Genomic DNA, 23,912 nt, shown 5'->3' on the forward strand with positions numbered 1-23,912 from the left:
TGTGGCGGGACAAATTGAGTCTTCCTGGTGAGGAATAACCAGAGGCATCGTTGCAATTGCTGCAGATGGCGAGGGAGATGAACGGGTCTCGAGTGCAGTTGCCGGACGGGCAGTTGAATTGCGGCCCCTTTATCGAGCTTGAAAGCGGTCATTGAAACCCTTCGAGCATAGCGAGTTCTACAGAAAGCTTTGGAATTCTTGTCGCTGCGTATTGGTTCGCGAGGGTCAAGATTATTGGACGTAGTTTTTTCTTGATTTTACGCGCATCAATGGCTGTGAAACGTACAGTTGGTCAGGTAATTGCGACAAAAGGGAATAGTCGCAGAACTTCTCGGAAAGTACCGTAGTCTTTGGTCCAAGTGAACAATCAGTTGCGCGAAAGGATCAATAGCTACAGCAAGGATCTTAGCAATCGCCCCCATACACAAATGAAAGCTAGTCCCGTCAGCAAACAAATCTGGAAATGTGTGAAATCACACTGACACTTTCCGGGCGCCTAACAACAATTTCAAACTCCCCAGAGGACCGCGGTCCGCATATTCACAGTCCTCAAATTTGATCAATCGATGTGATTCTGAGAACAACACCCACTTCCACTGGCTGGTCGATGTTGCCAATGCGAAGGCCAAGGTTGCCTTTCTGGCAAAACACAGCACCGAAAGCCACGTGTTGAGCGTAATGTTGTGGTATTCAAAGAATTCTTTTCCATCGTAGGCATCCAGGAGAATAAGTTAGGGCAGCTAGGCAGAACGATCCCACGACGAGAGCTGAGATCTCAGGAAGCCAGGTCGACGACGTCAAGATGGAGCGGAGTGACTTGAAAGGACGTAGCGTGTTGGAATGAATAGAAGCAGATTGGGAAGGGCGATTTGAAGTTAGAGGCATGGAAAGCTGCAAAGACGGATTGGAGAACATCTTGAAGTTGCAAGGCTGGTCAGGCGGAGCGCGTTCTAGTTGTAAGCAGCGCTTGCTGCGCAACGTCAGTGTACATGACACAACATCATCTGCTGCCATCGCTGCATCTAGGCTCCAAGGAGCTGGGATTCAAAATCACTGATATCAGCAACGAGTCCTCATTTGCAAGCAGAGGTGAACCGGAAACTTAGGTCGCAAAAATTCACCTCATCAGCTCTCAAGGGCACATGGGGAAACGGAGCCCCACGCCTCCAGCTCTGATGTCCAAAGAAAAGAGACCGAGCACAAGTCGAAAAAAAGGAGGCGCAAAGGAAAGTAGTAAGTGAGTATGCAGGTAAGTGTGTCTTTAGTAACACGTACAACAAGGCAACAAAAAGAAGTCTTTCAAAGTACCACCGACCGACCAACCAACAAACCAAACCCAAACCCAAATCCAAACCGGCCCAAACGCGACCCAGACCCAAGAGACAGAGAAGGTGCAGAGCTCCAAGCCAAGCAGAGGAGCAGGGCAAAAGCCAAAGCCAAACAGCAACCAAATGTAAACCAACGCCAACCGCACCTATGCATGCATCCAATATTTGTCTGTCCTTTGTTCATGTGCAGCTCAAACCAAACCTCTTTCCCCTGACCCAGATTTAAACAGAGTTCCCCTATTTGATACTCTTCTTTGTCAGCCGCTTGCGCTTCTTCTCGCTGTCATGGCTCTCCGTCCGCGCATGCCTCGGCCGGCCGCGACCAGCCTCGCTATCATCGCTGCCGCTTCCACCACCGCTGCCACCGCGCTCAATGCCACCATCCCGCACGTGCGGGCTCTGGTCGCGCATCAGCGCGTCCGTCTGCCCGCTCTGGCTTTGCAGCTCGATGCCGAGGTCGAGGTCCTCGCCAGTGCGGACGAAGCTGGCGCGGGCGAGGGGCGAGCGGCCGCTGCTGCGCGACGAGTCGCGCGCGTGCGTCGGCTGCGGTACGCTGAGGTTCGAGTTCTGGCGCGACATGGGCGGCGCTTGTTGGCTGGTCTGCGGCAGCGAAGGCGACGTGGGCGCCGACGTGTTGGACGCCGTCGATCCCGACGAGTAGCGGTGCGCGTGGCCCGGTCGCGGCTGCGATGAGGCGTGCGAGCTGTTGATCGGGTTCGTCAGGTAAGGGTTGCTGATGGCGCGCGGCTGTTGCGGTGCGTCCGAGTAGCCCATGCCGTCTTGCTCACGCATGGCGTTGGCGAGCGGCGACGTGCCCGTCTGCGCCGGCGACATGGAGTGCGTGGTGCTGATGCTCTGGTTGGAAATGGCGCGCGAGTGCGGTGGCCGCGACTTGTACTTGTCGGCGACCGGATTGTAGCTCGAGTAGTTGTACTCGCTGTCTGCCAGCGACTCGACGCTGTCGAAGAAACGCGGCTTGCCCTCTGTCGCGTACGGGGCATCGGCGCCGGCCACGTAGCCGCCCGTCTCGTAAAAGGCTCCTCCGGCCGGACGCTGGTTGGCTTGTGCTTGGTAGTAGGCGGCGACGGCGTCGTCGCCCATGACGGACTCGACACGGCGAGGCATGTAGATACTCTGGTGGCCAGTGGTAGCGTACGACATCATTGAGTCGAACGAAGCACGAGGGTGGAGCGGGATACGAGGAGCGTTGGGGTCGCGACGAATGTCAGGAAGAGTGAGACCACTGTCGTTGCCCTGTTGGTACCATCCGCCAGGTAGACGTTGTGCGGCGGCGAAGCGGCCTTCGACGTTCTCCGAGGGCATGAGCGGAAGGTTGGGAACGTGGCCGGCCTTGTGGCTCTTCTTGCGCTGGATATCCGCCGCGGCCTTGAAGGTCTCGGGAACAACGTTGAGGTCGTCGCCCTCAGCTTCGGCCTTTTCAATGGCAGCTTGCGGAGTGGTGGAAGCATCTGCGGCGCCGGCGTCGGCACGGGGACCACCCCAAGTGCGTTGACCTGCAGTGAAAATGCCGTAGACCATGTAGACCCAGTTGAAGAAGGGGTTGACGATGAACATGATAGGGTAGAGCATAATCTTGTAGCGGCCGAGCTTGGCGCCAAAGTAGAGCATGAGAAGCCAGTTGAGACCAAGGGACACGCCGATGAAACCAACGGGGAGATCCTTGATGGCCTTTTCGGTGGTGACGAGAGACAAGACCATGATGAAGAAGAGGAGGGCAGTTGTTCTGATGGTGTTTTGCATGAAGCGGACAATGCAGAGGAGAGTGTAGCGTTTCCAGAGACGGATATCCGTAAGCATACAAGCTTCGTTGGTGATGAAACCCAAGAACCAGCGGCGACGCTGCTTGAGGAGAGACTGGTATGTCTGGACGGCCTCGGTCTTGCAGAAAGCACCAGTGTTCATTTGAATCTGGTAGCGCTCCTTGGCTCCAATCATGAACAAGTGAGTCAGCCAGCGGTCCTCGCCCAAATGACACTTGCCGTAGTCAAAGAGGTCGTCGCACTGCTCGGCCTTTTCAGCAAAGTAGTACTTGGCCATCCGCCTAAAGGCGGAGAAACGGAGACAAGTCAGGGCACCGGGCAAGCAGGTGACGGCACCGCAGCCAGATTCGACAGAGCGCTCAAAGAGCTGACCGTGAATGTATTCCATGTCTTGCAAAAGGGTGATCAAACTGTTCTTTTCCGTCGTCGACGTAATGACACCAGTCATGGCCAACATGTTTTGCTTGCTGCCCGGCTTCAGTTCCATTTCGTACATGAAGTTCTGGATGCACACGCGGTCGAGAATACAGTCGGAGTCGATGAAGAGCACAAACAGGTTATCGTTACGCTTGAGATACTCGGTGTAGATTCTGTCGATCAGGTGGAAGGTCCTCTTTTGCGTGTGGCGCTTGCCGCCGTGCTTGAAACGCGAGACAGTGATGCGTGTGCTGCGGTACGTGACGTCGATACTCTTGGGGTACGAGTCGAGCGTCAAGGGCACACCAAGCTTTTCGATCGTGTTCAGGTACAGTTCATCTTCTTGGTCTCCGTCAAAGGAGAGGAAGACGTGCATGCACGAAGGAGGGTATTCGCAGTCGACAATCGAGTCAATGGTGCGCAGCAACACTTCGGGGATTTCTTTGTAGCAAGGCATAATGATGACCATCTTGGGAGCCGAGTTTTCGTCCAAGACGTGCTTGATCCTCTTTGTACGGCCAACCGAGTGCGTGACGAGCTGGAAGACACAAAAGAGCCACGGGATCGTCAAGAGACCGGCAAAGGACCAAAAGGCGAACCATTGCAGAAAGCTGACCATGGATGTAGGAAAGTATTGGACGATTCGAGAGGGCAACGGCAGCGTCACGATCATGATGGGCAGGAAGATTGCTCTGTGACCGAATTAGCGCATTGCCTTCAGTTTTCGATTTGAGAAACAAACCTCAGAAGAGTGAAAAGAATCATCATAATGGCAGACAGAACCCTAATGCTCGTAGTCTCTGCCTTTTTGAAGACCTTGATCAAGCAGTACAGAAACGCCGCGAGCCAGAGGAGCCATTCGAGCAGAGCCGCCAACATGACGGTACCGACGATGGAGACGTAGACAATCTAGCACATTGTCAATTCCAGTATCCTTCTGCGACTGTGTCGGGCCAACTCACATCCTTGACGGGCCAAGGGTCCTTGATCGAGGGTAGACCATTGTCCGCATTGCGGGCAACCAGCCCTACGACGTCACCCCACATGGTCGGAGCGGGAATTCGGGAGGGAGGAGGGCGGAGGGCGGAGTAGGTAGGTAGGTAGGGTTGAGATTTCAGGTAAAAGCTCGATTCAGGATCCAAAAAATCAAGCAATTGTCGAGCAGGGCATGGGCGAGGTATTAAAGCGGGCACGGAGGTCTAAACTTGGTAGCTGGAGCTGCATCAAGGTCAGGACATGCGGTGCGAGGCTCGAGCTGATGGGCCACACTTACCTAATTTAGCCGTGGGAGGCGAAAGAGAGAGGTGGAAGGTAAGCAGGCCGGGAGAGGCGGTGATCTAGGTGTCAGGTGCGGCGGCGACGTGGACGAGGGCAAGACCGACGGTGACACGACAGCGAAGGTCACCTCAGGGCGGTTACACGGAGCTAGAAGGCAGCAAAGGGTAGATCAGGATGGATGGATGCGTTCTCGAAGGCGCGCCACCTGCAAGAGCTTGAAGGTATTGGGTCGTATATGCGCGTGGGTGTTGGCGGCACAGATGGTAGACGGTAAAGCGAGCCGGAGGAGTAATGAATGGGAGAGCAGCAGCAGGCCGTTTGCTCTACAGAAAGAATGAAAGACGACACTCAAAGAGGGAGAGTCTCGTCTTGACAAGGAGGGACAGCGGCAGCGTCGAGGGCGGGCAAAGGGAGCAGCAGCAGCGGTTCCGCAACGGGGCTTGTCTACAGATATACAGCATTGAGCGCCTCTTTGGAGCCTGTCCATTTGCAGAGGGTTGTGGTCTGGCCGACTACAGCGGCACCATCTGGGCGGCTCCACGATGGCGTCGGCCATGCTGACAGGGGCGTCTCTTTGGCCGGGGACATGCAGACGCTGAGTGGTTGCAGCAAGGGTATTTGCAAGCGAAACACGGGGAGCGACATGTGTATTTTTTGCTTGCTTGCGCTCTTTTTTCTGTCAGGAAGACAGACATGATGAAAATGGAGACTCTAGAGATGGAGCTGACGAAAAGGAAATGGAGGTAGATTGAGAGTGGGCGAGCCATGGGTTGGCAGGGACCGGACAAGCCTCCCGCGGGGATTGGGCTGGGCCAGTTGAGGCGCAAAGAACTCTGGGGCTGACGCCATTGGAGGAGGATTCGACTCGACTGGACCGGAGAAGTGGAGTGTGGAGTGTGGAGTGCGATGGTGGTGGTGGTGGTTGTGGTTGTGGTGGTGATGCTGAACACTGGGCGGTCAGGGCGCGCGCTTCGAGTCGACTCGGTTTCAACCACGACACATGGTCGCACTACAGCCGATTCTGCACCCTCTCTCAACACCAAAAATAGCCTCCAATTCTCCTCGTCCATGCTCTCATTCTTTCACGCACCTTCAGGCCCTCTCTCCTCTCTCCTCCCGACTCCCGACTCCCGAGCCCTGAGCCCTGAGCCCTGAGCACCCTGTCTCGTCTATTTTGATCCCCCCCCCCGTCAAGGCCACACTGCCGAGCCCAGCATCACGCATATGCAGTCCATCCTCACATTCCCAAAAGGGCCTGTCGCCGTCGACGCTTTGGGCCTGAAGCGCCGTGGCAGCGCTGCCAAGCGCCCAAGGATTTAGCAGTCAAATTCTCCCTTGGCCGCCGCCCGCTTGCCTGTTCCTGAGGATTCGCAAAGGACCCGCTCCGCTACAGCTTGACCTGACGCAAAATGACAATCGACGACGCCGTTGACCCTCGCGCGTGCTTCTGACAGCTGCAACACACTCTAAAGACCGATCAGCGCCCGGCAACTAGACCAAACACGTTTTCGGCTCTCTCATCACATCACTCGTTCTGTCAGCCTGGACCATGGCCACTCAATAACCTCATCTCCTACAGCAACCCGTGGCCACGAGCAACGGTACGGGCAGACCCTCTTTTAATTTCAGCCCAGAAGAAAGAGACAGAGGTCCAAACGACCATCTTCTAGAATCGCCAGGTGGATGCTAGCTAATATTCTAATACGGCGAGATGCTGCCCGCGACGCCACGTGCGAAGCCCCTCCGCTCTAGCGTTCCGACTTACATTCGCCACCCGCTGCTCGCTCACCGCTGTCTCTTCTCTTCCTTTTTCCGCTATTGTCCTCCTGTCGTTTTCCTGTCCCAGAGCGTCTTGCGGAAAATTACCAAAACGCCAGGCCCAAATTCCGCGCCTGTCGCCCCTCGTCCCTCCTAGTCCACCGCTCACCTCCACTTCCTCCACACCTCACGACGCCTTCCCCATAGACTGGAGCGTCGCGTCATGAAGCGAGATTGGTCAAGTACCCCCTACACACCTCAGCAGGCAGAATGGCATGGTAGTGGTGAGCTGGTAGCCAGACGGCTGTCTCCTTTTGCCTTCCACTCTCCTTCCCCGCCGCCGCCGCCCGTTCATCTCCTCTCCTTGATTCCGCCCTCTGAGTCTCGCCCCCTTACCTATTTCCGAGTGCGGCGCGGGCTGGGCGTATGTATTTCAGCTGTCGAGCCCCACGTGCTGTCGTCGCCCACGCTTATCGTATATCTGCATACGACGGCCATTTTCTAGAAACACAAGCTCTCGCTGTCCGTCTCTTCCAGCAAATGCCCGCGTTGGAGCAGTGTCATGTTGTCTGGATAACGCTGGCAAAAAAAAACTGCAGAGCGACAGGAGTTCTTGTGCAGCATATCATTTTTTCCCCGTGACTCGCCGCAGACTCTGGACCAAGGTTCGGTGCCAAAAGACGTGGCACACACACTGGACCTTGGATGCTCCTTGTCGCTCTCTGTCATAACGTTTGAATGCCCCTGAGTACTCTTGTATAATGTGACTTGAATGCTCCCAGTCTGCGGTCCACTGCTCACCTAACTTTTGTTGTTTATGCCACGACTTGTCGCCAAGCCTCGGACGGAGGACGCACACAGGAGCTCTACGACGCTACAAATCTGGGGGCTCTTCCCTTTCACCGCAAAAAGTATCAATTCCATGGAAGCAGTGAACATGTATATTTCGTCCATGCCGTGGTCAGAAAAACAAACAAATCTATATCAGAACCCCTAATAAATAATCAACAGATGTGTGTAATAACGACAACCCAATACCTAGCATAAATGCCTCCAGGAAAGATATCACCGTGAACTTCCCACTCAGCCGCTACAGCTCACGCACCTTTTTCGTCCCCCTTCATCTCTCAAAAAGCACATCTTCCTCCCCAATCCCACACCCGCCGATCAACAATGGACAACACATCGAGCCCACCAAACCTCTAATTCAGCTCCCGACGGCACACATCTTTATTCCTATTCTCCGTCCCGTCCCGTCCCGTGCCGTACCGCCCCGCTGCCCTTTTCTGCCTACCCACGTATTGCTCCGCACGTGGCGCGGACAAAAAAGAAAAAAGCAAAAGAACAGGCGCGAGAGGCGGAGAAAAAGAGCAGACAAGTCAAGGAGAAAAGAGAAGCCGCCTGTCTCAGCCAATCTAGCCAACGTGGCGCAGCCTGGCTCAGCTCCCCCCACCCTTATCGAGCGTGTTTTTCTCAGACAACAATGTTGGTACATGTTTGTGCTCACCTTCATAGGTAGCCCGTAGTCATGATGGTTGGCTTGCAGAGAGAAAGGCTATCGTGTCGAAGTCAATCAGACAGTGGCAGCGATGTCACGGGTAGGATGACGTAGGATGTTTAAATAGAAAGATGAAGAGATACAAGATAAGAGATCTATGCGCGTATACTGTCAAAAGCACATTATCTGCCTACACCGCGTTGTCCCCCGCCAGACTGAATTGGACTCATTTTTATTGCCACCGTTTTTTTTTTTTTTTTTCTTTTCATTCCTCTTCCTCTCCCACTCCCAATTCCAGCTGTCTCAAAACGCGCCGCGCCACTTCACTTCGTGCCTGACGCCCGTCTATCCCATCGCCACGTCTCCAGTCTCGCCCCTAAGGGAGTCAGGATCAGAAGGAGAGTTGTTCAAAAAGTCTTTCGCATTTTTCAAGAAAGAAACAACAAAACTCCAAAGCCCCGTCCGTCTACAGTTTGATAAAGAAAAAAAAAAAAAAAAACAACCTTATCAATGCATCCATCCCTCATGCGCGTCAAGTCATTCATGCCAGCTGAAAGAAAAAGGACGAAGTTCCAGAAACGGTAGTGATAGTCTTTCTTCTTCTTCATAGCGTTGATCATGGAGGAGGTGGATGTGATGGTGATGTTGTGGAAAAAAAGGAGGAAAGGGAATCAATCATTCAATCAATCAATCCGACGACGTCGAAAAAACCCATCATCATCATCGGCTCATCAAACCCACCTCGCTCGCTCTAAAATGTCAAGTCTTTTTCCTCTCTCCTGCCGTCTACTGTTGCGGCTCCTCAACGTCGTCCGGCTTGGTCGCATCCGCGTCCGACATTTCCTGGTCGTTGGCCTTCTTCTCCGCAGCCTCCTTTGCCTGCCTGGCCTCCTCCTCGGCCTTGCGCTTGGCGTCAAACTCGGCCTTCTTGGCAGCCGCCGCCGCCTCCTCGGCCGCGATCTTCGCGTTCAGCTCCTCCTGCAGCTTGTCCTTGTAGCGCTGGATGACGGGGCCAGCGATTGAGCGGATCTCTTCAATCTTGGCAACGTAGACGGCCTTGGTCGTGTCCTCGCCCTCCTCGTAGAGCCAGTCCTGGGCCCGGTCAGCATAACATTTCATTTGAGGATTTGGGAAAACTCACTTCCGAGGCCTCGAGCTTGGCCTTGATCTTGGCCTTTTCATCGTCGCTGGCAAAGTCGCTGTAAACGTCGTCAATCTTGTCACGGAGCTCGTAGATGAAGCTCTCGAGCTCGTTCTTCTTGTCAGCGGTGTCGGCGACGAGCTTGTCCTCCATGACCATGGCGGCCTCCCTCTCGGCGAGAGCCTCCTTGGCAGCCTGGTCCATGGATGCGGTGCCAGCCGCAATGGGCAAGTCGCCTTTCTTGACCTGCTTCTTAACCTTGCGCGTCTTGACCTCCTTGTTGTCGACGTCCATGGCCTGCTTTTCCGTTAGTGGAGCCGTCTTTTCTGAGTCGTCATGAACTGATGTAGAATGAAGGTGTCCTATCTTTGCCGATTCCGACAAAATATGGGACGGGGGCGTCGAGCCGCTTGACTCTTTTTGTGTAAGAGTAGACTTGCTACCTACATTCTCGTCCTTGCCCTCCTCGGGAATGGGCTCTTCGACTTCAACGTCCTCGACGTAGTATCCAGTCTCGACATTCAGAACGCCGTGGAGGTTGAGGCGAGCCTTGAGCTTGCAGACCATGAAGTCATCCTTTGCGTCGGCCTTGACACCCTTGACGGAGAAGCGGCCGATCCAAGAGTTCATCTTGCCAGGCAGCATCTCAGGCTTGGCGTAGCGAGCCTCGAGGTCAAAGGGCTGTTTCCTGTAAAAGGTGAGAATCTTGGTCGAAGGCATCGTGTTGCCACGGTTGAAAACGGTAAGGCTGGTGTCCTCGTCGGGAATGTCGGGGGACTTTTCCCAGGTGAATTCGATGGGGTAGTTGACAACGTCGTGGACGGAAAAGTCGCGGACACGGAAGACCGGCGAGAGAATGGCGCAGCTGAAAGCGCAGCCACGAGCGATGGCCTCGTCGGCGTTTTGGGTGAAAGACAGCTGCTTGCCAAAGAAGCTTTGGATGGCAGCCTTGAGGGCCGGGACACGGGTGCAGCCACCGACGAGCTCTATCGAGTCAATGTCCTCGGGCTTGAGCTTGGCCTCAGCGAGAGCCTGCTCCAGAGGCTTGGTGGCACGCTCTAGGAGCGGCTTTACAAGCTCCTCGAGCTCCTCGCGCTTCAAGAAGCCCCGGACGTCAATGTCGTTCATGATCGACTCGACGTTGATGGGTGCCGAGGCGTTGGCAGAGAGGACCTTCTTGAGCTTCTCGCAGGCAGAGACGAGACGCATGCGGGCCTTGGGGTTCTCGTTGACGTCAATCTTGTACTTGTCCTTGAACTCGGCTGCAAAGTGGTCGACGAGAGCCTTGTCAAAGTTGCGGCCACCAAAGTGACGGTCGTAGGCTGTGGACTTGACGGCAAGCTCGCCCTTCTTGAACTCGACAACGGAGCAAGTGTAGTTGCTGTGGCCAATGTCGATAAAGACGACACGCCTGGGCTTCTCCTCGGGAGCAGGGAGGTCGAGCTTGGTGATACCGTAGCCAAGAGCAGTGGCAGTTGTGTCGTTCATGAGGCGGAGGCACTTGAGGCCGGCAATTTCTGCGGCATCAAGGAGGGCTCTCCTCTGGACGTCGGTATACCATGCTGGGCAGCTGACGACAATATCCGAGACGGGCTGCTTCAGCTCGGCCGAGGCAGTGTGCTTGATCTTCTGGAGGAACATGGACACAAGCTGGGTCGCGGTGAAGTGCTCCTTCTTGCCCAGGTACGAGACCTCTGCGCCGACTTGGCCGTTGACGTCAACCAGTGGGGCGGAGACATAGTTTTGCTCAATCTGAACGTCGGGGTCGGACAGGCTGCGGCCAGCAAGGCGAGAGATGGAGCCGACGGTGTTCTTGAGGTTCGAGGTTTCCTGAGTCTTTGCGGCCTCGCCAATGTAACGTTGCCTGGGACCGAAGCCTACGAGAGTGCTTTGCGACGAGAGTCAGTCGAGGTTCGGCACGACGGCGGGGCAGGCAAGAAAAAAACTTACGGCGTCTGGCGGTTGGAGACTTCATTGGTAATCTACGGCGATTGAAGGTCAGCATAAATGGGGAGAAGCAGAGGAGCTGGAGCATACGTACCACGTCAACACCACGGTTGCGCGCAACAGCAATGACCGTGTTGAGCGTCCCCAGATCAACACCAACAACAGACATGGTTGATGCGGTTTGTCGTGAGCGGGAGTGGGGTCGTAGGGTATAGGGTGGTTCGAGAGCGTCTGGCGGGGGAGAAGAGAGTGGTTGGACGGTAAATACCCTGGATCGGGTCGTGATAGAGGACGCGAGTGGATTGCAGAGGCGAGGCTGAAAAGTGTTTGGTGTTCGATGAAATTCTGCCCAGTTCGGGAAGCTTCGTGGGGCAACGTTGGCCCGACCCGGCCTCACGTCATGGGCGACTACAACCAGACTGCCTGGTACCTACCTGCTCCACCACCACCACCACCACCACCACCACCAGCATCATTCTCTACGCCGGCGACATTCATTCAATCCATGTCTCCACGGCCAAGCTCCCGTCGCCTTCGACCCTTTCCCTCCCGTTGCCGCCGCCACTGCTCTTCTCCCCGCCCGTCGACCGTCCGTCATGCCGCACCCCCACCGCAGAGTCGAGACCGCCGAACCTCCAACAAGCTCTTCTGGAAACATCTTCTTGACATGTGTCGCCTTTTTGACTGACCTACGGACACCCATCGCCACACCTTGGCTGCGCCCAACCTCTTCTTCTCACTGCGTGGCTACCCCCGTTTCTTGGCGCCCCGGCCGCGGACATGCCTGCTTGCCTATGCCAAATTTCAACCTCGTCCCAAGATGCCATCACTGCACATTCATTATGAAGGATCGACCATCTCGACAGCCAACGTGATCGAAGCAAATTCCACCCTTATTCGCTTGGCTACCCCCCGAGTCTTTTCGTTGTGCCGCATTTGTACAAACCGTCGAGCACTAGCTTGAAACTGGTCACTGCTAGCGGCCACGAAGCACACCAGCCAGATCCGAAGGTCCACCACCCTTTTGCACGTGTGAAGCATGTCGTCGATCAAATTTCTTCAACAAAAGCAAGAAAAGTCATCGACTCTGGTCTCGCTCTCTGTGTGCACTCAAAAAATGTTACCTACAACTGACGATTTATCCGGCTGTCGGCGAATTAGAAACGGACACATGGGAACGCCGTCGAGCAAAAAGAGCGTCTTCAGCTGAACGCCATGTGTGCCTCGTTGCAATGAACCCCGAGCGCCACGGGTCATCAGCTCGCTTGCCCATTTGCCAATGGTTCGTGGCATGCATGCTCGGGTAGGTCGCCCCACCTTCAAGTACGCCGTGCGAGACTGTCATCCTTGAGCATCCAACCCCGGCGTATGGTAAAGGGCATCAGGGCTCGGCGATGGGACTGCAGTCTGCACCCGTTCCTCCTGTCTACTCGAGTTGGTGTCCCAATCAAAAAAGTCTGTCTCGTCACATGTAGATTTCAACACCACAGATCGACTTGCAAGATTCAAACAGCATACTATATCCACAATAAATCAAGTCACCTTCCAAGCCAAGTGCCGCCTGCAGTCATCTCGTATTTTTACAAACGCGTTCAAGCCCGTCGTCTACTCGTCAAACGCGCTGGAATGACGTACTTCACCCCTTGCTACTATGATAGGTAAGCAGTGGTAGCACAGTCACGGGCACCTGAAGAGAGAGCTTCCAGCCGCATCTCACCATCATTCAAACCACACCATGCCTGAGCCCAGGATCCCCACGACTGCCAACCGCACCACTCTCGCGCCTTCCATCTCCACCTTTCTCAGACTCTTCCCCAAGCTGCACTTGGGCGGCGAAGAAGACTTTCATGCAGAGCGCCGTCGGCACCTCGAAGTTTTTGGCATTCACGCCATCCCCAAGGAAAAGGTCCATTCAATCCACGAAGTCGAATTCACGGCAATACGCGGTCCTTATGGCACCATCCCAATACGCGTGCTGTACCCCAAGAGCGGGGAAGACCGGCGCAAAAAGGGCGAATCAGCCGCGCTGATATATTTCCACGGAGGGGGCTATAGCATTGGCAGCGTCGACGAGTTCGAGAATGGACTGAGGCTGTTGGCCGAGTGCTCAGGGGCACAGGTAAGCTGAAAAGCACACATGCAGACCTCGCGACTCATGTCTTGGTAGATTTACGCCGTCGACTACCGCCTCGCCCCGGAATTCAAGTTCCCCACTCAAATCGACGAGTACTCGACCGTCATCGACGCCCTTATGGGCGACTTTGGTCGCATTCGCGGCGTCCACCCGGACCGCGTTTGTGGGGGCGGTGATTCTGCGGGAGGAAACATGACTGCAGCCATCACGCTTGGGCGCCGCGATCACGGACAAAAGAACCTGGCAGCTCAGTTCTTGCTGTATCCGGAAACTCGGCCGCCTTTTGATACCCCTGCTGCGGTGGAGAACAATTCGGGCTTTTACCTCGAATGCAACGGAATCTTCAGCTTTGCAGACCACTACCTTCCTCGCGGGCTGGCGGCAAGCTACAAGTACATCAGCCCTGGCATGCAGAGCCCGGAGTACCTGCAGGACCAGCCGCCGGTGGCAGTCTACACGAGTGGATTTGATCCTCTGCGGGATGTTGGCGTCGAGTATGCGAGTAAGCTGGACCAAGCGGGCGTGCGGGTGCGCTGGTACCATTATGAGAACTTGACGCATGGCTGGCTGCAAATGACGGCGTGGAGCGAAGAGGCCGTGCAGGCTGTGAGGGATGTTGGCGAGGAGATCAAGCGGCTGGCGTATGGAAACTACATTTAGGTCGTGGGGAGCGGACTGATTTATTCAACGTTCACCTTGAGTTCGGTATGATAGAGTACAGTACAGTAGCATAATTGTCGACACAGATGTCATGTCCCGTCCAGGCAGTTGGTCGCTTGACAAATGACGTTGCGGTTGTTGATCGGGCAGCGGTTGGTCACGGTGATACCCCGGCGGCAGCTTCGCCAAAAACCACCCCGCAAAAACCTGAACCACAACGACCGCTCTTCTCTCGTCCCTCTTCGACACCTCTCACTGCTGCACCTCGCTCCTCTTGTCCTCTACCCACCACCCCGCCGACAGCTGCACACCATGCGCCAGACGCGAATCTTCGCGGGCTCGTCCCATCCGAGCCTGGTCGAAGGCATCTGCGACCGGTTGGGCCAGCGTCCTGGCAAGACGGAGCTGCGCAAGTTCAGCAACGGAGAGACCAGCGTGCAGATACGTCAGTACCCTCGGTCGCCATTCCTCCTGCTTGCTGCTGCCTGACCTTGAGCTGATTGTTACAAGAGACGTCCGTTCGTGACCAGGATGTCTTCATCGTTCAGAGCGGTAGCAGCAAGTGAGTCGACTTTTTCCTGTCCTGCCTGGCAGCTCCGCTGACGGCCACCAGGATCAACGACAATGTCATGGAGCTCCTCATCATGATTTCGGCCTGCAAAGGCGGCTCTGCCAAATCCATCACCGGTAATTTGGAGCACGCGACGCTTTGGTCGGCCCAAGGCAGCTGACCTTTCCACAGCTGTCATGCCCTACTTTCCATATTCGCGCCAGAGCAAGAAGAAGTCCCACCGCGGTGCCATTACCGCTCGCATGATTGCCAACCTCCTACACGTGGCCGGCGTCACCCACGTCATCACAATCGACCTCCATGCTTCGCAGATGCAGGGCTTCTTCAAGTGTCCTGTTGACAACCTCGTCGCCGAACCGCTCCTCGCCCGCTGGATCCGCAACAATGTCCCCAGCTGGAGGGATTGTGTCATTGTATCCAAGAACGCCGGCGGTACAAAGCGTGTGACGAGCTTGGCCGACGCCCTGAAGCTGAGCTTTGGCATTGTCACGACCGACAGGAGACGCCCCGGCGTATCCGAGGGAGGCTTGAGCATGCAAGGTAGCGCCATATTCGAGAGACTGGGTATGGACGGCACATATGAGACCCACGGCCTGATTGAGGAGGATCTGGATGCTCAAGTCAATGTTGCCCCCTCCAGGCAACCTGCGGCCAAGCCCGATGACCAAGAAGACGAAGAGCTCAAGGAACGCCCTAGAGCCATTTCGAACGCGCAGGCCAATCGAATCGCCAACGGCAATGCGGTCAATGCGGTTCCTTCGAGCCCTCTGGTTAAGTCGTCGCGCGCAGAATCCATTGTCGAGGCCGACTTGCCAGGATCTCCCAGGTCCCACATGCTGAGGACCGCCACGGCTCCGCCCGCCATGGAGGACACGAGTGACGAATACATTGACGAGGTAAGCAAATCGTCTTGGTTTTGCAAGCGTGCCATTGACACTCGCAGCGCGCCCGCGACGTCATCCACGGCCGTCTCGTTCACGGACACATTGTGGACGAAGACTTTCCCTCGCCTGCCATGTCTGCGGTTTCATTCAAGAATAGGACTCAACGCGGCAGCTCCGATGACGACGAACCTCCGGAGCACATGCTGGGCTCCATGATCTCGACGACTTCGTGCGAGGAGCCCGAGCTTTCACAGCCCATGGGAGGCTCCCACGATGCTGGTGACACTTCGGACGCCGAAGAAGACGACCTCAAGAACCCAGAACTCGAGACCACTGTTACCCTTGTCGGTAATGTGCGCGAACGCCCCGTCTGCATTGTCGACGACATGATTGACAAGTCTGGCTCTTGGATTGCTGCTGCCGAGACGGCCGTCAAGCGCGGTGGTGCAACCAAGGTCTACTGCATGGCTACCCACGCCCTTTTCGGCGGTGGCTGCCTCGAGGAGATGGAAGAGTGCGAGTGCATCGAACGCATCGTCGTCACCAACTCGTTCCCCATTCCCGAGGAGAAGCGCGCCAGATGCAGCAAGCTGACTATCATCCCGGTCGAGAGCTTGCTCGCCGAGGCCATCCGCCGCAACCACCACGGCGAGAGTATGAGCCAGTTGTTTATGCACAACTGGTAGAAAACGAAGAGACGAATGACACATTTTTCTTACTGCATTGGACGACCACAGCTTCTCAGAGTTGGTCCTCCACATCTCTTTCGGCGTTGATGGTTCGAGGGACAATACTACCAACGGAAACAACTACTACCCCTCTGGCTCAAAGAGACTCGGAAACCGGAAAACACGCCATGGGCTGGCGATTGGGACAGGTATGCTGGGCGGGCTGGCTGGGCTTGCTTGTCATTAGCGTTGGCGCTGCGGGCGTTTTCACTTGCTGATTTTGCTTCATGAATTGCATCTTCGCATCCATTTCTTGCACGATGGAGGGAGACACGAGATGCAATGGCAAACAAATGAACGGACGGAATGATGGAAAGGTATGACATGAGATCACATCACCAAAGAGACTGCGATGGTCTGTAAGTCTGCAAACTTTCTCAAAACTTTCTCATTGCCTTCTTTCCTTGGCATGGCCTGCTCCTCTGGGCCGTGGTATCAAGCTATTCTCTTCAACGTGACTATACCTCGACCCCTTGGAACATACACATACACATACACAACCCAGCGATGCAGACTGTTTCGAGTCTGCAGGGACGACGCGACATCCGACGCGGCGTCCCTAACGGAGCGTTGGCAGAGCAAACACACGCACATCTTGCCCTTGGGCGAGGTGTGCGCTGGGAATAGAAGGCGTCGTGTCCGTGTCGTCTCTCGGCGGTGCAGATGGGTCCGGCGCAAGAGAACCTCCTGGACATGTGTGAAGTGGTTAGATGGATGTCTGGGTTTATGTGTGCATGTAGTTGGGATGATGTGTTGTCATGTTCACCTTCTACCAGTCTCGTTTCTCTTACTTTTCCTCTTCTTCTTTCTCTTCGCTTTGCATAACAACTCCAGCAGCGCAGAATTATAATGGCATCTTCACAACTTCAAGTCCGTGGTCAGTTACCATACCACAGTGGGTGAAGAAAGAAATAAGGGTCAGTAGGGACAACAGCTCGCCAAGCGCGGTTGCGATAGTAGACGACTGCTGTTTTCTAGGCGCAGGTATGACGGCGGAGGACTGCTTTCTTGGAGGTTATTTTATTTCTTTCTTCACCCGCTGAGGCTTGGTGATAAAAGTCGTGGCACACGTGATAGATGTTAGGTGAGTAGTGGAGCGCAGACTGGGAGTGCTCATTCGCGCGAAAACATGATTTTTCAGGAGAATTCAAGTCCAGGGGCATTCAAGCGTCATTAAGGACAGCAACAAGGAGCATTTATTCGCAGAAAACCATACTTGCGCGTGCGATGACTTTCATCACTAAGCCTCGCACCGCACCTAAATGCATGGATAGTTCAAATCATGGTCTGCGAGAAGCCAATCACACGCCGCGTAGATAACCTGACGGGCCGCTAATACAGGGCTAGCCCCCACATGGCACGCACTGATAAGCGGCCGTCGGTTGATAAAGACATGACACGAGTGGCCGATAAGAGACTTGGAGCTGGCGATGGGGTGCGGTGGTTACGACAGCAGTATGAGTAGCGCATTGGTAGTCGACACGGAGAGAAGCTGGAAAAGGGAAGAGCATTCAATGTGATTGGTCAGCGTGACCCCATTGCATTGCGTAGACTGGCATGTCGATGTCGAATTTTGCGCACGAGCAAATGCGCGAAGCAGATGCGCTATCCATCCCGACTCTCTCCGTCCGTGGAGATTTCTTGCACCGTTTCGCAATTAGTTCCCTTTTTCCAAAGCAGAGGGGAAAGTGTCGCAGTCAGCAGTGAGAAGACGAGAAGAGGATTCGCAGTGGTAGGTAGGGTGGGCGACTTTGTTTTGCTGTTGTCTGTTGCTGCAGAAGATCCATGTCGAACTGAGGACCGACAGGCAGGCTCGCTCGTGTTTCGTGACTCAATAAGAAAAAGGGGAAAGGCGACAAAGATCAAGCTGTCCCCCGTGCGCGCCGGCAATGGCACGAAAACCGATGACCGAGAGGAAAAAAAGAGCTTTTGTAAAGTGTTCCTGAAATGGGATGCCGCTGTACCTGAGGGTGCTCGTGGTGCTCCTGTGTCGAGCCAAGTCAATGCACTCGTTGTCCCATCCGGATGCATGCCCCAGTACCAAGCGCGAAGAACGCTGGAGAAGCAGTGGTGATAGAGAAGAAAACGTGCAAGCAATGACGGTCGAGCCGTCATCTGGTATCGCTCAGCAAAGAATACAAAAGAAGACTTTGTTCAGCCAGTCGTCGTGGCTCAGTTGGACTGCGAAGCGGTCGACACGGGCGTCGAGGCGGCGCTCTCGTCGACAATGTCCGACAGACGCATCTTCTTTTGTCGTGGGCCCTCGCTCTCGTACTCGCCCAGCTTGTTCTCGAGCTCCTCGATCCGGCGCTTGAGCTCGATCTCGCGCGCGTGCGCTTCGTCAAGCTGCTCCCGCATCTGCTTCTCGTTTTCGCGGGCCATAGATTCGTCTTGTCGGGCGCGCTGTTCGCTCTGCTCGAGCTCGGCGACCCGGCCGCGGAACAGGTCGTTGATAACCTCCAGTTCGCTAACGCGCGTGCGCAGCGTGGTGTGACCGTCGTAAGACATGGGCGGCTCGACACCGTGGGAGCCGTTTATGGAGGACGCAGAGGGCGAAGGCTGGCGTGGAGGCATGAACGAGGGCAGCGATGCAGAGTGAAACTCGTGCCCATTGAGCGTGACACCGTCAAAGACATGCTGAGGCGCAATGTTGGAGGGATGGTGACCGAGCCCTGGAGTGCCGGTGCGCGACAATGGCGAGGTGGAGCGCTCCGACTGTCCTGGAGGTACCCTGGGCGCAGCGCGACGGTGATTGAGCGCGTCGGTGGGCGGCGTGGCTGCTGCGCGAGCGTCGACGCCATTGCTGTCGGTCGCAGCCTGTGACGAGTTAGCAGTGTAGCGACACAGCTCATCGTGGAGCTCACCTTTTTCTTGGTACCTTGACCCGACGTCTTCACGCGATTCCTGCTCTTGATCACGTCCGTCTTGAGGCTTATCGGGCGCGGACGGCCGTGCAGCTTGAGGAACAAGCCGCAGGCATTGCAGAGGACGGAGCCGACCTCATCGCGGCGCCAGAGAGGAGTGGTGCTGGTTGCGCAGTTGCAACACTTGGGAATCTGCTGGTTGTCTGGAGTCAGAGCGAGCGAGGCCGACATGGTGAAGGAGGTGGAGAAGTTGGATAAGTTCGACAGAGCTGGCTGGGGAGGTGTTGTCGATAGGAGAGATAAGAGACTCGGAGGGTCGCTCGGTCAGGTCGCTAAGAGATTTCGCTCTCTCGCTCGTCTCGGCCCCCACGTTTCGACCACCTGCACCCTCACGGCGACACCCCCCCAGGTTCCCTTGTTCCCTTCTTCATCACACCACCGCGACCCAAACAACAACAACAACAACAATAACAATAAAAACACTGGTACTTACCGGACTCTGTCCTGCCGACGCTGCCGGCGCGCTCGTCGCGTAATTTATGGTGTGCGGTCCAACATGTCCATTCGGAGGCCTGCGACCACAACGCTTTATTAGTCCAATTGACCCAAGCCCCGGCCGCGGCCGAGCCTTATCATGGCACCCATGATAGTGACTGGACTGACCTGCTCTCTGGGTATGGCGACGACGTGGCCGTGGATGCAATCGACGCCAGGGCCGACAAGCTGGGAAGCTGTATGCCCGGGCTGTGGCTGCGGTGACGTTGCGCAATGGGAGTCAAGCTGCCTGGCTGAGGCGACGCCGACGACGCGCGGGAAATGGTCAGGCCGATGGACGGCAGCGAGGGCCGCTCGTCGAGCGACGACGGCGGCGCGTGGAAGGGCGGCAGCTCATGCGAGTGTTCAAAGTTGTCAATGGCCGCAGGCCGGTTGAGCAACGAGATGGCGAGCGTCGAAGCCGTGGTGACGGTGTTGGCGAGAAACGCGACGCGCTTCTCAATGTTTTCGAGGTAGGTGGGTGTGTTGAATCAACGACAGCAACGGGAGCAACGAACGGCACGAGACGATAAAAGTCAAACGGGCAGCGAATAAGGGGCCCCTGGGCGTCGAGTGAAGCCAGGGATGCGATGAAAGAAGCACATCGCGGCGCCAACATTCTAATTTTACTCGTACAGTTAGTTGCTCGTTGCACAATTTCACGATCGACAGGCACTGGGCATGGACTCTGCGCCGGGGCGATCTGCCGCTGGCTGGAATATCCGTGGCTTTCTTGCTTCTTCGTACTGTCAGGGCCACCGTTTCATTAAACACGGTTGCCATCGCGTGTCACGACGGTTGTCAGCATTGCAGCCGTGTTCGTTGACGCCTCTTTCCGCCGCTGACACGCTGCCACCCCGAACTGCGCGGAAATTTGGCCATGCGGTGGAAATCAGGCCTGTCTCAGCCTCGAGAATTGCACAGTACACGCAAAGATGGTGGTGTTGATGGATCCAGTGGACCGATCCACGCTCCACGGCCCGCCCGTGGCAGGGATGCTGATAAGATATCCCACAGCATGCTCCGACCCCTGACCACTCGACGCTCCAAGTCAGCCAACACTGGATACCTATCTGATAGACATTGGGAGAGGCATGCTATCTGAGATTAGATACATGGCCACGGTGCCGGGTTTTGTACATCAAACATGCAACCATTGTGCTTCCGAAAGACGCGTACTCAATTCAAGTCAATTCCTAGGTGTTCAGCATTCGTGGATCCCGACAAGAATCTTGGACTCTCGAAAGGATTTTCCATCAGCATGGACCTGCCCTGCCACCCACGGTCATGATGGCCGCCGCGAGCGACGTCTGACCTGACGGGTGGGGAGCGAGAAAAGGGGTCTGCTGTGGCGCCAACTCCCAACAGTTGCGGCGCTGATTGGCTGCGCACCGCCACACGACCAAGTGGCCGTTCTCGCCTCGGCCTCAACGCCTTGGCGACGGCAACATCTTTGGCTCTCCGCATCGTCATAGCTCCGCCGTCTTGAATGAGGCTCGGCATCCTCCCGCTCACCTCGACCGCGCGTTGCAGAAACATGCCACCATCGCTCCTCTCAATCCCATAACAAGCCCTCAACCATGTCCAAGGGAAGGCCGGCCACCTCTGGCTACGCTCGCATTGCCCAGGCCGAGGAGGAAGACGTCGACATCTTCGACGACTCCGAAGATGACGACCCCTACCGTGGCCAATCTTCCCTCGGCGGTGCTCCTCGATATGCCCCCATCCAGCCGCGCCGCCATTCGCGCATGCCCTCGTCCACCCTCGATTCTCCCCGCCGCAGAGCTCCAGGTCTCCGCGCCCGCAGCAACTCTGGCGTCGACATCAAGGCCATCAACGCCCGCCTCGAGAAATGGGCCGACGAGATTGCCTCCAAGTTCAAGATTCGCCGTGTTCGCGGCAAGACGCCCGATGAGGAACAGCTCGAGATTCATCACTCGGTATTCCAGGCACCAGACTGGATCCGCCCCGTCACGTCCGAGACGCTGGCCAAGGACTACGACTCGCTGCAGACGGACCGCATGACCAAGCTCCAATTCGACGACATTGTCGAGAGCGTCCGCGGCGCCATTGATCTCGGCGTACACCCCAAGCTCATCTCGCAGGGTAGCTCTGGCAGCTACTTTGCCCGTAATGTGGATGGCAAGGTCGTCGCTGTCTTCAAACCCAAGGACGAGGAGCCGTACGCGTCCCGAAACCCCAAGTGGACCAAGTGGATACACCGAAACTTGTTTCCGTTCTTCTTTGGCAGAGCCTGCCTGATTCCCAACCTCTCGTACGTGTCCGAAGCTGCCGCCTACGTGCTCGACACCCAGCTCCGCACCCACCTCGTACCCTACACCGACATTGTCTCTCTCTCCTCCAAATCCTTCTTCTACGACTTTTGGGATCGTCGCGCATATTACAGGAAAAAGAAGCCGCTGCCGGAAAAGGTTGGAAGCTTCCAGATATTTCTCAAGGGCTTTAGGGATGCAAACATCTTTCTGAGGGAGCACCCATGGCCAGACCAGCACAGCGCCGCCGGTCGTGCAGGCGCAGCAAGGCGGAAGAAGCGGCGATGGACCGAGGACTGCAGGCCGAGCGGCCCTTCATATTCCGATGACGAAGACGACGACAGACCGCCGACGGCGGACGAGGCAGAAAGGCGGCGTGGTTTCTGGACTGAGCGGCTGCAGCAGTCTTTCCGGGAGCAGCTCGAGAGACTGGTCATTCTTGACTACATCATGCGCAACACTGATAGAGGGCTGGACAATTGGATGATTCGAATAAACCGCAAGACGGAGGAAGCAAGCATCGTGGCGGAGCCACCCAAGAGTAATGGAAGATCAAATGGTTCTCCGAGCGAGCCCTACACGCGACAAGAGCCAATGGTTGCAACGAGCCGATCCAACACGCCAGCAAACGCGCCGGACGATGATGATGGGCCAACCGTGTCAATTGGTGCCATTGACAACAGCTTGTCCTGGCCTTGGAAGCATCCAGACGCTGTGAGTATTTCAGAAACGAGCGCAAGTCAGAGCTAACACGAGACCAGTGGCGAAGCTATCCTTTCGGCTGGCTGTTCCTCCCAGTGTCTCTCATTGGCCAACCGTTTTCCGACGCAACTCGGCACCACTTCTTACCGCTCTTGACATCAAAGGTTTGGTGGTCGGAAACGCAACTGGCCCTGCGCAAATGCTTTTCACAAGACGCCGACTTCAAGGAGCGCATGTTTGCACGGCAAATGGCCGTCATGAAAGGTCAAGCCTGGAACGTCGTCGAGACGCTCAAGACGCCGGACCACGGGCCGCTGGAACTGACGCGGCGGGCGCGCGTGTGTGTCTGGGACGATCTCGTCGACATTCCAGTAGCCGTGCCACTGCAGCGGCCGAGTCAGGAAATGCGTCGGCAGCAGGAAGAATTGTCCGTCGCCGACGAACAGGAGGAAATGGACATTAGCAATGCCCTAGGCCGTTCAGCACCGAACCCCCAGCAGCACGACCTCCTCGGTCTCGACTCGTCGCCGCCACACGGCAACCGCTTCAACATCTCGCGCGAGTCGAGCGCGCTCAACGTGCACGACGTGGAGCGGCCGTCACCGTCCAAGTCGCGCATGAGCTATGACGGCCCGCGGCGTCTGCGGCCCAGCCCGGAGTCTAGAAGGCGGCGCTTCAGCTTCAGCGTGCGCGGCGGCAGCGGGCCGGTCGTGTACGGCGACGATGACGAAGGCGACCTCGGGTTTGCGGCTGCAGAGGACATGGAGGGCAATCGCAAGCGCGTCATTGTCGAGCGCCTCGAGACGGTCAAGAGCAAGAATCCCGTCTTTACGTGGTGCTAGTCTGACCAATATGTACGGGTGTTGGATCTTTTGTCGTTGTTGTAAGGTAGTTTGGCAGTTTTGTGTTGGATGGATGCGTGGCCGGCTCCTGCTGTTGTCATGCTGGACGGGAACAAAATGGGCATGGGCGGCGTTTTGATCTTTGTCGTGGAATGAATGAACCAAACTTACTACACAGTATGCTCTTCTGTAGGTTCAAACTACTGTAGAGAAGAAAGGTTGATATGCTGTGGTGTCTGCACACATTTCGCCCGTCACGTGCTGGCATTATATGACTGGTTCATGGTCGCAGACGATCTAGCCACGAGTTGATTAACGAGCGTACCTTATACATCGAAAGATTCCAGCATAAGGGGCAGATTGACGACAGTTGCTTTTGAATGCTGAGGTGATGTTGGGCCCCAAAGCGGCTAGCGCGACATGAGAAGGCCGGGGGGTCAATGAATCATCGGCATCTCGCCGATGACTCGATGCATCCAACCGCCACACTAACGTACAGCGTCAAGCCCGAGTCCGACATTGAGTTGACGCGCTTCAAGCAGGACAATTTCGAGTAAGTACTGTTTCTGTTT

General features: G+C 56.0%; 7 protein-coding genes across 7 annotated transcripts; 3 read left to right on the top strand and 4 right to left on the bottom strand.

The window, feature by feature from the left end:
* Positions 1-1,565: 1,565 nt before the first annotated feature.
* On the bottom strand, positions 1,566-4,572 carry IWZ02DRAFT_491790 (chitin synthase-domain-containing protein; the record flags this gene model as incomplete). Its single annotated transcript, XM_066769780.1, has 3 exons — positions 1,566-4,218; positions 4,269-4,435; positions 4,489-4,572. 3 exons carry the CDS (start codon positions 4,570-4,572, stop codon positions 1,566-1,568), a joined length of 2,904 nt encoding a protein of 967 aa, XP_066620991.1.
* A 3,970-nt stretch (positions 4,573-8,542) lies between these two features.
* IWZ02DRAFT_455425 (putative heat shock protein Hsp88) lies at positions 8,543-11,557 on the bottom strand. Its single transcript, XM_066767787.1, has 5 exons — positions 11,243-11,557; positions 11,152-11,183; positions 9,649-11,089; positions 9,202-9,498; positions 8,543-9,152 (listed from the first exon to the last, which is right to left on the bottom strand). Exons 1-5 carry the CDS (start codon positions 11,315-11,317, stop codon positions 8,847-8,849), a joined length of 2,151 nt encoding a protein of 716 aa, XP_066620992.1. The 5' UTR covers positions 11,318-11,557; the 3' UTR covers positions 8,543-8,846.
* A 1,326-nt stretch (positions 11,558-12,883) lies between these two features.
* Positions 12,884-13,942, top strand: IWZ02DRAFT_491792 (lipase/esterase; the record flags this gene model as incomplete). Its single annotated transcript, XM_066769781.1, has 2 exons — positions 12,884-13,267; positions 13,316-13,942. 2 exons carry the CDS (start codon positions 12,884-12,886, stop codon positions 13,940-13,942), a joined length of 1,011 nt encoding a protein of 336 aa, XP_066620993.1.
* A 312-nt stretch (positions 13,943-14,254) lies between these two features.
* Positions 14,255-16,083, top strand: IWZ02DRAFT_491793 (phosphoribosyltransferase-like protein; the record flags this gene model as incomplete). The annotated part of the gene is made up of 5 exons (XM_066769782.1): positions 14,255-14,387; positions 14,453-14,504; positions 14,556-14,629; positions 14,685-15,409; positions 15,457-16,083. The coding sequence occupies 5 exons, from the start codon at positions 14,255-14,257 to the stop codon at positions 16,081-16,083; spliced, it is 1,611 nt and encodes a 536-aa protein (XP_066620994.1).
* Positions 16,084-18,297: 2,214 nt separating this feature from the next.
* IWZ02DRAFT_434367 (GATA transcription factor) lies at positions 18,298-19,220 on the bottom strand (the record flags this gene model as incomplete). Its single annotated transcript, XM_066766355.1, has 2 exons — positions 18,298-18,942; positions 18,990-19,220. 2 exons carry the CDS (start codon positions 19,218-19,220, stop codon positions 18,298-18,300), a joined length of 876 nt encoding a protein of 291 aa, XP_066620995.1.
* A 401-nt stretch (positions 19,221-19,621) lies between these two features.
* On the bottom strand, positions 19,622-20,306 carry IWZ02DRAFT_491795 (uncharacterized protein; the record flags this gene model as incomplete). Its single annotated transcript, XM_066769783.1, has 2 exons — positions 19,622-19,978; positions 20,271-20,306. 2 exons carry the CDS (start codon positions 20,304-20,306, stop codon positions 19,622-19,624), a joined length of 393 nt encoding a protein of 130 aa, XP_066620996.1.
* Positions 20,307-20,982: 676 nt separating this feature from the next.
* Positions 20,983-23,729, top strand: IWZ02DRAFT_455436 (phosphatidylinositol 4-kinase-like protein type II subunit alpha). The gene is made up of 2 exons (XM_066767788.1): positions 20,983-22,510; positions 22,558-23,729. Exons 1-2 carry the CDS (start codon positions 21,104-21,106, stop codon positions 23,338-23,340), a joined length of 2,190 nt encoding a protein of 729 aa, XP_066620997.1. The 5' UTR covers positions 20,983-21,103; the 3' UTR covers positions 23,341-23,729.
* The last annotated feature ends 183 nt before the right edge of the window (positions 23,730-23,912 follow it).

This window comes from Phyllosticta citriasiana (genome assembly GCF_038021145.1).
Source record: "Phyllosticta citriasiana strain CBS 120426 chromosome Unknown IWZ02scaffold_9, whole genome shotgun sequence".
NCBI classification, from domain to species: Eukaryota; Fungi; Ascomycota; class Dothideomycetes; order Botryosphaeriales; family Phyllostictaceae; genus Phyllosticta; species Phyllosticta citriasiana.

Bases quoted from the DNA above. Each gene is read 5' to 3' on its own strand.
- IWZ02DRAFT_455436 (XM_066767788.1), top strand. From the start codon at position 21,104: ATGTCCAAGGGAAGGCCGGCCACCTCTGGCTACGCTCGCATTGCCCAG. The intron at 22,511-22,557 runs GTGAGTATTTCA...ACACGAGACCAG, and splicing joins CTTGGAAGCATCCAGACGCT to TGGCGAAGCTATCCTTTCGG.
- IWZ02DRAFT_455425 (XM_066767787.1), bottom strand. From the start codon at position 11,317: ATGTCTGTTGTTGGTGTTGATCTGGGGACGCTCAACACGGTCATTGCT. The intron at 11,184-11,242 runs GTACGTATGCTC...CAATCGCCGTAG, and splicing joins GCAACCGTGGTGTTGACGTG to ATTACCAATGAAGTCTCCAA. The intron at 9,153-9,201 runs GTGAGTTTTCCC...GACCGGGCCCAG, and splicing joins CCAAGCTCGAGGCCTCGGAA to GACTGGCTCTACGAGGAGGG.